This window comes from Natator depressus, chromosome 2, assembly GCF_965152275.1.
Source record: "Natator depressus isolate rNatDep1 chromosome 2, rNatDep2.hap1, whole genome shotgun sequence".
Lineage (NCBI taxonomy): Eukaryota > Metazoa > Chordata > Testudines > Cheloniidae > Natator > Natator depressus.
In genome coordinates this window covers 115,077,374-115,095,731 of record NC_134235.1, presented here as the reverse complement: position 1 = coordinate 115,095,731, position 18,358 = coordinate 115,077,374, and the positions used below count along the sequence as shown (strand labels likewise).

General features: G+C 41.1%; 1 protein-coding gene across 3 annotated transcripts in view; it reads left to right on the top strand.

Annotated features, from left to right (window-relative positions):
* The window catches only part of FARS2 (phenylalanyl-tRNA synthetase 2, mitochondrial), a 361,477-nt gene that overhangs the window by 68,277 nt on the left and 274,842 nt on the right, over window positions 1–18,358 (top strand). For all 3 annotated transcript variants that reach the window (XM_074944919.1, XM_074944920.1, XM_074944918.1), the window contains exon 3: window positions 3,245–3,877. In XM_074944919.1, coding sequence (XP_074801020.1) covers window positions 3,245–3,877 — 633 coding nt within the window. The remainder of the gene's footprint in view (window positions 1–3,244; window positions 3,878–18,358) is intronic.

Here is an 18,358-nt window from a genome sequence, read left to right as displayed (position 1 = left end):
GAAACGTCCCTTGTGATCCACCAGAGCTTACAGCACTAAGTACCCCTTGCGGTTTATGTACTCGCCGGCTTGGTGCTCCGGTGCCAAGATAGGGATATGGGTTCCGTCTATGGCCCCACCACAGTTAGGGAATCCCATTGCAGCAAAGCCATCCACTATGATCTGCACATTTCCCAGGATCACTACCCTTGATATCAGCAGATCTTTGATTGCGTGGGCTACTTGCATCACAGCAGCCCCAACAGTAGATTTGCCCACTCCAAATTGATTCCCAACTGACCGGTAGCTGTCTGGCGTTGCAAGCTTCCACAGGGCTATCGCCACTCGCTTCTCAACTGTGAGGGCTGCTCTCATCTTGGTATTCATGTGCTTCAGGGCAGGGGAAAGCAAGTCACAAAGTTCCATGAAAGTGCCCTTACGCATGCGAAAGTTTCACAGCCACTGGGAATCGTCCCAGACCTGCAACACTATGCGGTCCCACCAGTCTGTGCTTGTTTCCCGAGCCCAGAATCGGCATTCCACAGCATGAACCTGCCCCATTAGCACCATGATGCATGCATTGCCAGGGCCCATGCTTTCAGAGAAATCTGTGTCCAAGTCCTGATCACTCACGCGACCGCGCTGACGTCGCCTCCTCGCCCGGTATCGCTCTGCCAGGTTCTGGTGCTGCATATACTTCTGGATAATGTGCATGGTGTTTAATGTGCTCCTAATTGCCAAAGCGAGCTGAGCGGCCTCCATGCTTGCCTTGGTATGGCGTCTGCGCAGAAAAAAGGCGCGGAACGATTGTCTGCCGTTGCTCTGACGGAGGGAGGGGCGACTGACGACACGGCTTACAGGGTTGGCTTCAGGGAGCTAAAATCAACAAAGGGGGTGCCTTTACGTCAAGGAGTATTTCAGGCAGGACTTCACGGAGGGTTCCAATAAGAAATGGTGCACCTAAGTTATTGTTCTGATTGGAACAAGGAGGTTAGTCTGGCCTCTGATTGATACATGGCTAGATTTACCTCGCTGCACCTTCTCTGTGAGTGACTGCAGTGTGACCTAGAGGAATGAGTCCCCTAGATGGGGGGGGGGGGGGAGGAGCAAATGAGTACAAAACAAATCTGGTCTATTTCTTGTTTTGATCCACTCCATCTATCTTTTACATCTTTGGCTGGCAGCAGACGGTGCAGAAGGACTGCATGACATCCACATCTCATGGCTGCCCGGCAGAAGATGATGCAATAGGACTGCTAGCAATCCGTATCGCCTGCCTGCTCACTATAAGATGGTTCAATAGGACTGACTGCAGGACTAAAGAGAATGACCTGGTCAAGTCACTCCAAATTTAGTCCCTGCGCCCATGTCTGCCCAGGCGCTCCTGGCCGACGTGGCCAGGAGCACCTCGGACATGACGATGATGGCTACCAGTCCTATTGCACTGTCTGCCGCCACAAGGCAATGGGTTGCTGCTACTGTGTAGCAATGCAGTACCACGCCTGCCAGCACCCAGGAGACATACTGTGACGGTTACCTGAGCGGGCTCCATGCTTGCCGTGGTATGGCGTCTGCACAGGTAACTCAGGAAAAAAGCTGTGAAACGATTGTCTGCCCTTGCTTTCACGGAGGGAGGGAGGGAACAAGGGGCCTGATGATATGTACCCAGAACCACCCGCGACAATGTTTTAGCCCCATCAGGCATTGGGATCCCAGAATTCCAATGGGCAGCGGAGACTGCGGAAACTGTGGGATAGCTACCCACAGTGCAACACTCCGGAAGTTGACCCTAGCCTCGGTACTGTGGAAGCACTCCGCCGAGTTAATGCACTGAATGCACTTAGAGCATTTTCTGTGGGGACACACACACTCGAATATATAAAACCGATTTCTAAAAAACCGACTTCTATAAATTCAACCTAATTTCGTAGTGTAGACATACCCTTAGACTTGAATACTGTCTCTGACACACTCCTTTTGTGCCCTTACACAAGTCACTTAACAATAATACCTTTGTGTCCCACTTCTTACAATAGAGACAGTGGTATTTACCTACTTCACAGGAGTCTTGTGATGTTTGTAAAGCACTACTAATGGTATATAAGTGCTAACATTTCCGTGAATGAGCACAGAATCTTACAGTTTCTGGAGGCCTTACAGCCCTCAGAATCCTTGCTTGTTCAGGAATTATCTCTTTAAACACTTCAGTGTACAGCAGTTATGTTTGAACCCAGCACAATAAGGCTCTGCTACTGCAGCCAGAGAAACTGGGGGATAGACAATGATACCTCTTTTATAGAGATGGTCATTTGTATCTGACACAACCACCAAACCCCCCATCCCTAGCAAAATCTTCCATTTCACTGACCTTCCCCAAAATCCTAAGGCCTACTCTCTGTGTAGTGGTATAATCAGCGTGGACAAGAGTAATTTTCATTAGAGTGGGTTTGGAAATTTGTTTTGCAGGTTTTCCTCAAAATGCTAAGACCAGTTCTGTCCATATAGAATCTGTATAAAGAACCTCATACAGTGTTCCATTGTGAATTTAATATGTTGGTTTATATGTATTGTGAGTGGCTGTCTGACTTTACACAGTTGCGTAGTTTGAAAGGTCAGACTGACTTTTTTTGTTTTCTGTTAAATAGAAAAAATATCTACAAATGTATAGTTTGTAATGCATATTTTATGTTTGTATGTTATGCTCTGAAATGACCTAGGTTTCATCTCTAGACTCCTTATGGGGGACAAAATTTTGTTGTAAACAATGCAAAATACTACATTTGCTTTTCTTTTGTTGTGCTGCTGCTATTTAATCCTATAGTTTGTTTTGAGAATGTATAACAATATGTTAGCACGTGGAATATTATTATAAATGAATATCTTATTGACAAACTTGTTAACACTTACCACAATTTCTCCTGTATAATATGTTGAGTTATTGGGAGGAGGGGGGTTAAATTGAATATAAAGAATAATAAGTAAAAGGCCTATACTGCTTTTATTTAAGGTACTGTAAAGATTCCCATCATCTTTAATGGGGACAGAATCGGGCCCCAAATCATTAATAGAAGGGCAGAGTTGGTGGTTGGAGAAGATAATCTAGCTGGAATTGGGTCATAACATTTTTCTGTAAGGTAGTGGACACAACACTGGACTTCTGTCTTATTTAATGAATTGATGTTTGGCTTTTCATTTTTATTATCATTAGACTGTTTGCAATACCTACAGCAAATCTTGACTATTAATTTTTTTGCCTTCTTTCTAGAGCCTTGGAGGTATTATGATGGCAGCATCTTGGAATTTCATGAGAGTAGTTCGTTATTCCAAAACTGTTTTGTCACAGGGAGTCCAGATAGGAAGAATCACCAGTTTTGGGCTTGCCTGGTCCAGGACTGTAACTTCAAGTTTTGCTGCCAAAACACCCACATCAAGTACAGTGGAACTGCTTGGTAAAGTGTACCCTCGAGATGACTACAGCAATGTCACAGAGAAAATTCTGTCCAAGGTGGGAAAGAACTTGCACAACCAAAGGTACCATCCTTTGTGGCTGATCAAAGAGCGGATAAAGGATCATTTTTACAAGCAGTATATAGGACGTTTTGGGACCCCACTCTTTTCTGTTTATGATGATCTGTCCCCGGTGGTTACAGTGGAGCAGAACTTTGACAGATTGCTTATCCCACAAGACCACCCCAGCAGGAGGAAAAGGGAAAACTACTACCTGAACCATACTCACATGCTAAGAGCACACACGTCGGCTCACCAGTGGGACTTGATGCACTCGGGGCTGGATGCCTTTCTGGTTGTGGGAGATGTCTACCGCCGCGATACGATTGATAGCAGCCACTACCCAATCTTTCACCAGATGGAAGGAGTGCGGCTCTTCTCCAATCATGAGGTAGGAAATATTCATAATGCTTAGCATGACTCTAACAAGCAGGGAGTTTCACAGGTCCCTCCATTTGGCTAGTAGCACTCTACTTTTACCTATAAGGGCAGCCTGTCAAGGAATTTCCCCTTTCCAGTTTCTAGCCGTCACAGACTGCAAAATAATGGGCCTTAAAACCATGCCATGATGACATATGGAAAAGCTATCTTAGGTAATTTGTTGAGACTTCTAAAATGTATTATTTATAATATTTTCCTCCAAGGCTGTTCAGTTTTCCTTTGTGTGCCAAAGAGAATCTTGTTTTACTGGTGAGGAGGTTAAAAAAAAACCAACCCAAAATCGACAGATGTTTTAAAGAACATTTCTAAATATAAAAAGAAAAGGAGTACTTGTGGCACCTTAGAGACTAACCAATTTATTTGAGCATAAGCTTTTGTGACCTACAGCTCACTTCATCGGATGCATACTGTGGAAAATACAGAAGATGTTTTTATACACACAAACCATGAAAAAATGGTTGTTTATCACTACAAAAGGTTTTCTCTCCCCCCACCCTACTCTCCTGTTGGTAATAGCTTATCTAAAGTGATCACTCTCCTTACAATGTGTATGATAATCAAGGTGGGCCATTTCCAGCACAAATCCAGGGTTTAACAAGAACGTCTGAGGAACAGTGTGGGGGGGGAGGGGAGGAAGGAATAAACAAGGGGAAATAGGTTACTTTTTATAATGACTCAACCATTCCCAGTCTCTATTCAAGCCTAAGTTAATTGTATCCAATTTGCAAATTAATTCCAGTTCAGCAGTCTCTCGTTGGAGTCTGTTTTCAAAGTTTTTTTGTTGAAGGATAGTCACTTTGAGATCAGAAATCGAGTGACCAGAGAGATTGAAGTGTTCTCCAACTGGTTTTTGAATGTTATAATTCTTGACATCTGATTTGTGTCCATTTATTCTTTTACGTAGAGACTGTCCAGTTTGCCCAATGTACATGGCAGAGGGGCATTGCTGGCACATGATGGCATATATCACATTGGTGGATGTGCAGGTGAACGAGCCTTTGATAGTGTGGCTGATGTTATTAGGCCCTGTGATGGTGTCCCCTGAATAGATATGTGGGCACAGTTGGCAATGGGCTTTGTTGCAAGGATAGGTTCCTGGGTTAGTGGTTCTGTTGTGTGGTATGTGGTTGCTGGTGAGTATTCGCTTCAGGTTGGGGGGCTGTCTGTAGGCAAGGACTGGCCTGTCTCCCAAGATTTGTGAGAGTGTTGGGTCATCCTTCAGGATAGGTTGTAGATCCTTGATAATGTGTTGGAGGGGTTTTAGTTGGGGGCTGAAGGTGACGGCTAGTGGCGTTCTGTTATTTTCTTTGTTAGGCCTGTCCTGTACTAGGTGACTTCTGGGAACTCTTCTGGCTCTATCAATCTGTTTCTTCACTTCCGCAGGTGGGTATTCTAGTTGTAAGAATGCTTGATAGAGATCTTGTAGGTGTTTGTCTCTGTCTGAGGGGTTGGAGCAAATGCGGTCGTATCGTAGAGCTTGGCTGTAGACGATGGATCATGTGGTGTGGTCAGGGTGAAAGCTGGAGGCATGTAGGTAGGAATAGCGGTCAGTAGGTTTCCGGTATAGGGTGGTGTTTATGTGACCATCGTTTGTTAGCATTGTAGTGTCCAGGAAGTGGATCTTTTGTGTGGACTGGACCAGGTTGAGGTTGATGGTGGGATGGAAATTGTTGAAATCATGGTGAAATTCCTCAAGGGCTTCTTTTCCATGGGTCCAGATGATGAAGATGTCATCAATATAGCGCAAGTAGAGTAGGGGCGTTAGGGGACGAGAGCTGAGGAAGCGTTGTTCTAAGTCAGCCATAAAAATGTTGGCACACTGTGGGGCTATGCGGGTACCCATAGCGGTGCCGCTGATTTGAAGGTATACATTGTCCACAAATGTAAAATAGTTATGGGTAAGGACAAAGTCACAAAGTTCAGCCACCAGGTTAGCCGTGACATTATCGGGGATAGTGTTCTTGACGGCTTGTAGTCCATCTTTGTGTGGAATGTTGGTGCAGAGGGCTTCTACATCCATAGTGGCCAGGATGGTGTCATCAGGAAGATCACTGATGGACTGTAGTTTCCTCAGGAAGTCAGTGGTGTCTCAAAGGTAGCTGGGAGTGCTGGTAGCGTAGGGCCTGAGGAGGGAGTCTACATAGCCAGACAATCCTGCTGTCAGCGTGCCAATGCCTGAGATGATGGGGCGCCCAGGATTTCCAGGTTTATGGATCTTGGGTAGCAGATAGAATATCCCAGGTCGGGGTTCCAGGGGTATGTCTCTGCGGATTTGATCTTGTGCTTTTTCAGGGAGTTTCTTGAGCAAATGCTGTAGTTTCTTTTGGTAACTCTCAGTGGGATCAGAAGGTAATGGCTTGTAGAAAGTGGTGTTGGAGAGCTGCCGAGCAGCCTCTTGTTCATATTCCGACCTATTCATGATCACAACAGCACCTCCTTTGTCAGCCTTTTTGATTATGATGTCAGAGTTGTTTCTGAGGCTGTGGATGGCATTGTGTTCTGCAAGGCTGACGTTGTGGGGCAAGTGATGCTGCTTTTCCACAATTTCAGCCCGTGCACGTCGGCGGAAGCACTCTATATAGAAGTCCAGTCTGCTGTCTCGACCTTCAGGAGGAGTCCACCTAGAATCCTTCTTTTTGTAGTGTTGGTCGGGAGGTCTCTGTGGATTGGTATGTACCAACAGGAGAGTGGGTTTGTTGCGGGGGCAGGGGGGGAGAAAACCTGGATTTGTGCTGGAAATGGCCCACCTTGATTATCATACACATTGTAAGGAGAGTGATGATTTTAGATAAGCTATTACCAGGAGGAGAGTAGGGTGGGGGGAGAGAAAACCTTTTGTAGTGATAAACACCCATTTTATCATGGTTTGTGTGTATAAAAACATCTTCTGTATTTTCCACAGTATGCATCCAATGAAGTGAGCTGTAGGTCACGAAAGCTTATGCTCAAATAAATTGGTTAGTCTCTAAGGTGCCACAAGTACTCCTTTTCTTTTTGCGAATACAGACTAACACGGCTGTTACTCTGAAACCTTTCTAATATAGTTGTTTCTGTAAAATATGTGACATACACATGCTAGCTTGGCATGGTATAAAGATTTTTATCAAAACTGTCTTTGAATGACCTGTATAATAACTCACAACTAGAATTTTAGTAAATACTTCTTTTTAAACAAAAAAACAATTTTTTTTGTTTAAAAAAAATCATGAAAATCTTTTACTTCAAACCTTCTTTTTTGGTTTATGGTTTTCAATTTCAGGGTGTGGGGTTTTTTTTTTGTTTTGTTTTGTATTTCCAATCTTGATTAGTCAGCCTAGTCACATGGTAGAGTTTTTCAGAACTGACAAAATTAGATGAAAAGTTTTGATTTTGAAATAAATTCATTTTTTGAATAGTCAGATTTTTTTTTAAAATTGAAAAATACAATAAAAAATCCACACAAAATTTTGAAAAAAGGAAAAAAAAATCTTATTTGAAAACTAGCAAAATGAGATGGTCTTCGGAAATTAAAAAAATAAGAAAGAAGAGCAACCAGCTTTACTTATGACCTACATAATTGAATTCATCCAGGCCAAACCCATGTTGTGAACATCTTTTTACCAACCGCTTTGTTGCATTCACATGCTCAACATGTCAGTAATTTAAGGCAGTAATTGTTACAGCTGAAATTGAAATGCATTTTCTGTTCTAACCATCACCTTTTTTCAGTTGCTTCTAACTTACTCAGAAAAATTCCTTTTGCACTGAAATTTTCTATGCATGGTCTCGGCTCAAAGCTATGTTAAGGATGGCTCTGTACAGCTGACACTGATACAAGCTTGTTGTGATGCTTATAGAGTAAGCTCTGCAGGGAGCAAAAATGCCAGTCAGCGAGTCTTTAGCAAATGTCTGAGATTCCTGAGTTTATATATTTCACTGGCAAAGCATGCAGTGTGTAAGTTTAAGTGCCATTGATAAGTAATATATTGATATGAGTAATAGATTATTAAAAGGGATGCCAATATGTGAAAGGGTTTGCTTGTTGGAGAAGAATAGTGATTGGGGTTGCTTAGCTGAGGAGGTAATATGAATGAATATAAAATGTGTGCATATAGGGTGGGGATACGTGTAAAAAGTATATATTTCCATTATGGAAATGCCACTTGCAGTTGCACAGTCAAGGTTGGGTTGAGTTGAGCTTAACATTTAAAGAATTGATTAACCACTTAAGGCATGTCTACACAACAAAATTAAGTCATTCTACCTTACATCAACATACAGCCACCGCAGTAATTACATCGCTCGTGCACGTCTATGCTTTGTTCCTTTGTGTCAATGGTGCACGTCCTCACCAGGAGCTTTTGTGCCGATTGTACTGTCAGTGTGGGGCATTGTGGGATGGCTTCTAAAAGCCAGTAACAAATGATGTAAGCAATGCAGTGTCTACACTAACACTGCGTCAACCTAACTACACTGACATTGGTTCTACGCCTCTCATGGAGGTGGAGTTATTAAGTTGGCATAGCGGGGCAGTTCTGTCAAAAAGAGCGAAATTTTAGTGTAGATACTTACATAGTTAGGTCGACATAAGCTGCCTTGCGTCAATCTAACTCTGTAGTGTAGACCAGGCCTTAGCTATGTATGAAAAATACAGCATATCCTACTCAAAATTACCACACTTACTCTTTGAGTCTAGAATGAATTTTTTCTGAGAATGAGTAAATTGGTTAATGAATTTAAGGGCTAAAAATAATTTAAGGATGGTTCCTTTAAGAAATGTAGCACCCATTTTCAGATTGGTTTTCTCCTGAATGAGTTTAATAATGGAATTAAAATTCACAGATATCTTGTACAGGGTTACATTTGAAGACCTTTTTTTTGTATTAATGGTAACTTTTCCCCATTGTTTTTCATAACTGGAAGTTGCTCCTTTAGCAGGCACTGATAAATATTGTTTTACTATAGAGAATTGCACATAGAACTGTAGCTGTGTGTTTTTCCTATATCATGTAGACAGGTATGGAGCATTTCACTGCTCCCAAGAGATGAACAATAAGCATTAGGGTTTTCAAATGATAGTTTTATATCATTGGAAGCCTTAGACATATGACTGAAAGTTGCAGAGTCAGACAAGATCCTAGACCCCATGATTACAGACATTGAAATGAGGATCCAAAATTTGACCACATTTGGACACTCCCATGAGATACAGAAAAAGGCATTTCTTTCTCCACAATCTCTCCAAGTGTCAGAGCCATTTTAAATTTTGTTTTTATGTCGGGAAGGGTGAGAAAGAAAAGCCCTATACCATTTACCATTGACCTCATTGCAGCCTTTAATAAGAATGTTACTTTCTCCCTGTTTTCTCTTTTCTTCACCATTTTTCTCAGGAGAATGATTGATCTGTTATCACAGAATGTTAACATCCAGTTCATTAATGATTATAGCGATGTGCTAACCAACTTGCCTGGAAAAGATGTGCGCTCTCTCTCTCTCTCTCTCTCTCTCTCCTTCTGCTACTCTTGAAAGTTGGAGACTTTCAGAGTAGCAGAAAGTGTAGGTGTCCATATTTTGTGGGAGGGCTGGTGGAGAGGAAGATTGCGCAGAGTTCACCTTGTAGAATTTGAATACTTTGTTTTATTCTTGAATTTCATTATGAGTATTGACGCAGTTCATTGTAATACATAACACTTATTACAAACTTCATCACAAGAATAAAATGAGACTTCTAATTCCAACAGATAATTCAGTGATTTCATTGTGTTCAGTAGGGTACTAACCGTTCCAGGTTCTGGCTTAGAATTGCTAGCTCAAGAGTCCCCACTCCCTAGATGAATACACAGGGGGTAGTCAGTTTGAAAAAGAGTAAAAAGCAGTGGTGTTACAAATGAGGGGAAAATATATTATATGTCTGGGCATGCATATATAAATTCTACCACAGTCCACAAAAGCAGCATGAATGCCAGTGGTTGCTATCACTGCCCTAGGGCATTCTGCTACACACCATGGCCAATAGGAACCTCACAGTATTGAGGATAGAATCCACTTCTTCCTGCTGCTAGAACACAAGATCTTACAAATTAAGCTAAAGGAAAAGCTTCATTAGCTCATAAGGTATGTGTGCACTGCAATTGACACCAGACTGCAGCATTTGTAGGCATACTTTGAGTTAGCTTTGATCTAGTTAGCTTGAGTACTAATAGCAATGAAGCCACAGCAGCGTGGGCTATACAAGCCTGCTCCAGACCCTGGCTATGCGCTTAGTGACTCATCCGTCCTGCTACAGCTCCTCTGCTGTTGATTAAGGCCAGCTTGGGTATGTACCCTTAAGTTTAGAAGTAAGGTTCCTGATGCAGGGTTGAGTAGATCTGATTTCATGCAGGCAGTGATACACATTTAACACACTAGCCAGTTCATTGTATTACTTTGCTTTTCAGGTTTCCAGTCATTGTTTTGTTAGTGGTGCAAGTAGAAATCATGTCTTGCCGGTACTGCACTCATGGGAGGGACACAAGGGAGTGCACGTGATCTCGCCACGTGACCCTCCATGTGACTCTTCCCCAGCCCAGGGCCCCCAAGCTCTCCCCGTCCCCTCTGACACCCCCCTTACCTGTCTAAAATTTTAGACAACTGCATCTGGTAAACAGATGCAGTTGTAAAATGATGCTTTGGGCCCCTGGTGCCACCTGTACTTCCACGTGTCATTGAGGATCCAGCAGCACCCCAAATTGAAAACTTCTTAAATGAAAGAAGAATAGGAAGGACAATCACCCCACTTTCCCTTACCACACTATCAGTGCCTCCCTTATGTCCAAACTAAGCTTCTGCCAGCTTACCTTTATCTAAGTATTGCTCTCCATCAGGCACTAGGAAAGCAAAGATGCTGCACCATCTGGGTTTGATGGAAAAGAGGCATAGAACTGTGTGCGCCATGTACATCTTGATAGAACTACAGCCCAAATTGTTTTATTATTTTCCTCAGCATGATATACAGGAGGGCAATCAAAATCAGCCTGGCAGAACATGTATTAGGACTGCTTATTAGTCCAGAGACAATCGATCAAAATCACGTTCTCTGATCTCTTGGGGCCAAATCTGTCCCCACTGAGATCAAAAGGAATTTTGTTATTGAGCTCAATGGGAACAGGCTTTGACATCTGGAGAGGAAAGAACAAAACCACTCAAGCAAGGGCTATGTTGTTTATACCACAGGTATCAAAGGCTGCTGACTCACATGAGAAAGTCATCAGACATCTGATCTTTGTCCATTGCAAGGGAGAAATCAGCAATCAATGAGGCTAGAACAGTCTCTATACCATACCCATCTCATAAGTCCATCTACAAAGGATCAAGGAAATATGAAGGCTCCAGATTACCTTAAAGTCCTCAGTCCCTTGGTTAGAATGCGCCCATTAGTATATGTTCATAGTCCAGAGGCTGGAGCAGGAAAGAGGCCAGAACAGGAAAGAGGCAAAATGGATATGTTTCCAGGCCAGCCTTTTAGCTTGTGCCAAGTAAAGGAAAATCTGTTCTTACTGTGAAAGATGGTGTTTGGAGTCATATTGGCAAGCTACATGTCCATCACGCCCCACCCATATTCTAGTTAGAACATTCACAGGAAGTCCATTAAGTGTAGACAGGTGTTTTCCAGGGTCCATTGTGAGCTAAGTGTTCCTTAATGGGCCATTCAACTTGACTTGTCCCTTTATGTGCTAGCTAAATACCTTGTGGCAGTTACCACAGGAGCAAACATGTAGTTAACATAGCTAATATTCATAACTTCAGATACCAAGATGCATATACATGCATAGAAATAGCATAATCATAAGTACCAGCTATTTCACCTACGTGTCTGTTCCCAAAAGAGATTCTGAAAAATCACAGCATGTACCTGAGACCCTATGTGCCAGCACCATGTCCCACTGGAGTTTTGTTATCTGTTATGTAACAACAGAGATTGAGTCATGTCACTGGCTCCGTTTAGAATAAAAGGGCAAGGTTAATTTTTAGCTGCTCTGGTGTGCACCTTTAGTCAGAGAGGGCATACTGGCTGGCACACATTCAGGTTAATGGTTTTCAGTGTTCTTTTGCAGTTAACTTTTTAATGTTCATAAACCTGGTATGTGCTGAGGTGGTTTAAAGCATAGCACAGGTTTTTAAGTTTGCAAATCTGTGAACCTCTGCCTCTTTGAGATTTTATTATTATTTTGCTGGTCATAATGTGGGAGAGTATCCTCTCCGCCATCTGCTCATGAGGTTATGTATGTGTCTTGTAGCGCTCTTCTGAACCAGTTGGAAGGAATTTTTTTTTTTTTTTTCAGTAAGTGATTCTTTTCTCTTAGAAGGCATGTAATTTTTTTCAGGTTCACACTGATTAACACAGAAAACAATTGGGGCTGTTAAACTTTTTTCAAATTCCATAGAAAATTAAGTTCATGTATATTTTTCCAGTACAGTGATGAAATGGGTGTTTGTATATACAAACATCAACATGCTTAACTACTCACTTTCCCCCCAAATATGTAGTATTTCAGTCTGTTTATATGGGAGTTGAGTGAGGAGCCATTTCAGCATATATATGACTTATTGAAAGATAGATTTTAAATAGAACTGTATCCTAAACTGCGTTATATTGTACCCAAACATTGCATTTCAATGGGAGATTCAATTTCCCTTATAGGAACAGAACAGACTCCTGAAACTCTTACCACAAAAGTGGTCCATAGTCATGCAAATAGTCCCACTGTCTTCAATGGGATTGATCGAATGATTAAGGGTTTACAGGATTAGGTTCCAAGTTTGTAAATTATTCTAGATGAAACTGACAATGCCTGAGCTGTCAGGTCAGGAGTGTCATTCGAATAAAGGTGGGCAGATGTATGATAAGTCTTAGCTCCATTTGCTAAGATGAGGAACTTATTTTCAGCCAAGTTCTTGGCAGATTTCTGAACCGGCTGGTTTAAGGTCATCAGTGTCCGGCATTATAATCTTCACTTATAGTTCTCTCACCCACAAAGGTGGAAAAGAAGCATTTTCTTTGTTTTGCTGCTCCAGTTCCAGTTAACAAAATGCATGTTGGACTAGTTTGGCTGCAAAGAAGAGTTCTACGTACACTGGGGACAACATCTGATTCCCATCAGGCTGCAGAACCGGGCTGACGTCAGAATCCAAAAATCCTCTGGTCAGTGGAAGCAGGGGCATTCCTCTAATGATTTGGACTTGATGTGATACAGTATGAATGTCATGGATAATTCAGACCAATAGGGAGAAATGGAATCAAAAACACTGATTAAACACCTTCCGTCCCCCCCTCCATTCTTGAGGACTCCTGACCAATTTAACAGCACAATACGTATGCTAACAAACTTAAACAAAGCCTGTTAAAGCCATATAAGAATGAATGCCCTCTCTAGCTGTGGTCTGCTCCTTCAAGGGGTGGGGCTAACCCCAAGTCTTTCCGGTACCCCGTACCTCCTAAAAATCTTTTGCCGGTACTGCATACTGGAGAGTACCACCCTACTTGCACTACTGTGGTTTGTCCTCCTTCCACCTGGAAGCAGTCAGATAAAGGAAATGCCAAAGGTCCCATGGCATTTTGAATTTAAAATACACAGCTAATGGTCTCCATGGTTTGTGATATCAAGAGAGTAAGCATGTTTGCAAAAAGCTTCAGTTCAGCTTGAATGGGCATTTTGGACAGGATAAGAAAGATTGAATGAACCACCTCTTTTTCACAAACTCATATCAAACTGTAATCAAGGCAAATTTCGAATAGTACTGCTGTTTGAGTGAAACATTCACATCACTCTTCCCAAATATCTTAGTCAGAATAATAATGATGGAGATTAGAGCTGGGAGAACTATTATTAGTTTGAAAAAAAAATTACCTTTTTATGTTCATAAATTAACCATTTGATTTTTCTAATGAATTTGTTAGTTATTCAGAATTATTTGACAAATACTTTATTTAACCATACTCTGATGTGTTTGAAAACTATTCGGTTCAGTTATGTCTTTATTTGCTAATCCTTATTCCTGGTGTGTGAACGATCACCCAAGTTACATGGCATTATGTCTGCTCCCTGATTGGATGAGTGATTCTTTTATATAAGAGGAGAGAGAGCTGAGATTTCAAGATGGTCATGCAACCAGCTCCATTGTGAAGTTTTCCATGATTACTCATTTTCCAAGTACATTCTTGTTCTAAAAATTTTAAATATTCACATAAAATTAATTATGAAAGTCATGGACACAAAGCACATTTGCAGTTTTTATTCTAATATGTTCATTAATATTTTTTAATATTTGCCTAAAGTATTGTATGAATTAATGCTTATGAAGGGAGGTAATAGAGGTGATAGGAACTAGAGTACTGTAAGGCTCTGCTAATGCACCTCAATTCTGAATGTAAAATACACTAACTATTTTTGTTCTGACTCATGCAGCAGCAAACTTTTTTTTAAGATCTAGACAAAATATGCAGTACGGGCTGCAAAGACAACACAATGTTCATTTTCATTTTTGATCTTTAATACTACAAATTAAAATCTAAGACTATAGAAATGAAAGATTGCAAATATGATGATATCCTCAATAAAGGTCTAATCAGGCATTCTTTAGTTTGGCATGTTTTCTATTAATACAGTGCACCATGGATGAATGTGGCCATTATGTACTGAAGATCTTGTTAAGACACCAACATGAAAAAGTAAAAAATCCAAATTGGGAATCTGTTTCTTTTATAACAGAAAGAGGGAGAGAGAATGATGGGTTTGAGAGTCTAGAAGAGACCGTTTCTGTGTGCAGCCAGCTATGGGATGGAGGGAAGGTGGTGTTTGGTGTGTAGTGGGGTTTCATTGGAAGGCATCTCCCAGAGAAGGGGGGAAAAAAAACCTAAAAATACAATTTATTATGGTTTGTTCCTTTTCTGAAAAAAGGACCTCAGTGTGTTGTCTACACTCACAGCACTGCAGTGGTGCAGATGCACTGCTGCAACTGTAGCACTGAGTGAAGACGCTACCTATGCCGTTGGCATAGGTACTCCACCTCCCTGAGAGGCGGTAGCTATGTTGATGGGAAAAGCCCTCCCGCTGACATAGTGCTCTCTACACCAGGAGTTCAGTCGATATAACATAAGAAGGTAGTGTAGTCCAGGGCTCAGAGAAGATGTCTCCTCCCATCTTTTTTTTTTAATCTAGATATAAAATCTCATGATTTTTCCCCTCTGTCATGTGATTTGCAAACTCTTTGGATTAGCAACATTAGCATAACTGCAGTAAGGCTAGAACTGACCATTTTTAAATCTGATCCCCAAAGACGTATTCATACTTTTCTACATAAAAATGAAAGAGGGAGGCACTCCTTGATGTACAGGGATCAATGTGTGGTTCTACACATACTGAAATGTTTGTTTAAACCCCCCCTAGATTTCAGGTAATTTAGCCACCAGAGGGAAATAATACAAACTCAGTATCACAAAACATTTCAATTGACAACAAATGCTAATTAAAAATTACATGTCTTAAAGCATTCAAAGTATTTTTTCTCTATTATACTAAGTTTTGTATAAGTTTGATGGGGAACAGATATGTTCCTCCAGTTCAACATCCTAGCTCCATCAGTGGTCAAAGTCCCATAAAGCACACTGATGCTAACATCTGAAGGCTATGGATAGGGACATTTGGAGGGAAAAATAGGGATACATCTGTAGTCTCCATTGAAATGTATTGGAGCAGATGGTGAATTTGTTGCTAAGACAATGGAGAATTTTAAAACTTTGCTAAAAATAGGGATTCTCTCTCCAAATCGGGGACAGCTGGCATCTATGTATTGCTCCTAATTGTGCAGTTCTATATAATTGTGGGAGAATTACTTCCTGACCCCAGCTGATGGTTTGTATACTCTGAAACATGAAAACTCTTATCCCAGGTAATATAACTACAGATGCTATTCTTATTTATAGAAAAGTTTACTTTTTTTTGGTATCTTATGAAGATGTTCATTGTAATTACATCCCATGGCTATTATTAATTATATCATATAAAAAGTAATTTCCTTTTATCCGTTTTAAATGTGTTGTCTCCTAATTTAGCCAAGTGCCCTTCTGTTTTTGTTTTATAGATTGAAATAGATGGGAACATCCAACTAGCCTTCTCTGTACAATTATATTTTCTACATATCTATTTTCTCTTCTCTCCTCTTGTTTTCCCCATATTAAAAAGTACAGGCCTCATTCTCGTTTTTCCCATGCAGTACACCAATGCAAACCTGAGTAACTTCTCTGAAATCTGTGGATTTACTCCAATGTAAAAAGGGTGTCAAAGAATTGGGTCCTGAGTCAATTCAGACTGTCATCAGATTAATGTTTACATACACTAGGGGCCTCAGGGTTTCTTTCAAGACAGTAGGTTATAGATGGGGAGGAAGTCTGTACATTTTCATTTTTTTTTTTTGGCAATAAGCAGTTTATCTGCCATAGTTAACTGGGAACACAACTATCCTGTATAGCTCCAACAGCAGGATTTTATGAGAAGACCCTTGACAAGTAGGTTAAAGGACTTAACAGCATATATAGGTTTTTGGTTTTTTTTTTTAGAAAAAAAAATTTGTTTAACAGTTTTAAAAACATTGAGGTTTGGAACAAGCCCACTGCTGATGATACTGGGGGCTTTGCCGGCTGGCCACATTCCTGAGAGCAACGTGAATGGGTGGCAGGATCAATGGCATTTAACTTTATGGGGATTAGGTAGTCTCATCAGCAGTTTGATCTGTGTGTCTCTGATAGTGGTAGATGTGAAAAATGGTTTGTTTCTCAGATTCTCTCTTCCTTCCCCCCCCACACCCCTTCCTAAATACCAGTTGGGAAAATGAATAAGTTGTGAACTGAAGAAAAGGGAGGTCAGACATTTAAATATTCTCAATAGAGGCGTTTCTATGGTGGAAGCTTCCCAATATTTGATTTCTGATTATCAGCTGGTTTTCTGTGAAATTCATGTTTTGACATGGAGGTTTTGCAAAGCATGTCATTTGAAAATACCAGTAGCTAAAATGGGTTTATGATTAGATATATTTTAGAATAACTAAAGGTATTACCCTGGAAAAGCTGGGATATATGAACTGTTACTATTTGAATTGTGATGAGATTTTGTGCCACTTCATATTCATACAGCCCTTCATAAACATCAGCTTTCTTTTCCAGATCCTTAGAGCAAAGCCTGTCAGGGGAGAAAGTAAGTCATACATAATGTTAATTTTGTCTGAGTGTCAGCTCGAAGTGTGGGCAGTTGAGACATGTCGTCTTGTTGTCCATCCAGTGTGTTATAGGAGGAGGCTCAAAACAGTTATATAGAGTTATTGGTGAGGAAATTTAGAATTTGGAGACTCCAACCCCCATTGTTTGGGGACCACATGGAGTGCCCCATGGAAGTCTACTTTTTGTTCTAAGTCTTTTTTAAACAATGTTACTATCTTTGTTAATCTGTTCATTTGATTGGAAGCATGACAGGAATAAGGAAAGGTGAATATTTCAACTTACCTTTTGCATAATGGGAATGAGGTGTTGCTACCCCACTTGGTCAAAGAACCTCAATATCCAAGAACACAGTAAATCTCAGATGTGAGTGGAGAGCAGGCCTGGCTGGCATTGTCCAAGCCATACCATCCAGTTTAAAAAAAAAAAAAAAAGATAGTAGCAGGACAAATTTCTTAATGTCCTCAGATTTTTTTCTGGAGTGATGCTCTTAAGGGGTTAAAACTTCTTTATTTTCCATGCTCACTCAATCAAGGGCCTCTCTGTTAAGATTGCCAATAAGGGTTCCAGTCAATGCCAATTTTGTGATGTAGAGCTACCACTTAAATGTAATCAATAGTCATGATTGGCAGGACTTGGATTATGCATTCTTATCCACATGAGTGGCATCTCCTGATTGGGGGAGAAGGAACAGGGAACAGAAGGGGAGGAGCAGTGACATGAAAGAAAAAATGTTTTCAGTGGACATTCTCTCTAATGGGTGCTTCATGTCTTGGCTAAAATATCTTATTGTGAGGTACAGTGGATAAAAAGACTGATTTAAAAATAGGCTTCATTTGGAAAGTGAACATAAGAGTGGCCATACTAGGTCAGACCAAAAGTCCATCTAGCCCAGTATCCTGTCTTCCAACAGTGGCCAATGCCATGTGCTTCAGAGGGAATGAATAGAACAGGCAATTATGGAGTCATCCATCCCCTGTTGTCCACTCCCAGCTTCTGACAAACAGAGGCTAGGGACACTCAGAGTGTTGCACCCCAACTTGAATAATTGTTGCTGAACTTGAATATTGTTCAGCATCCCAGGGTCAGTAGGGGCACGCTGTGGTCAGCAGGGGCATCCAAACTGGAGTCCCTTTATTATAATACAGGGTGTTCACCGTGGGCTCCAAGATTCTTGAACCCACCCCTTGCTCTAAAATAGCC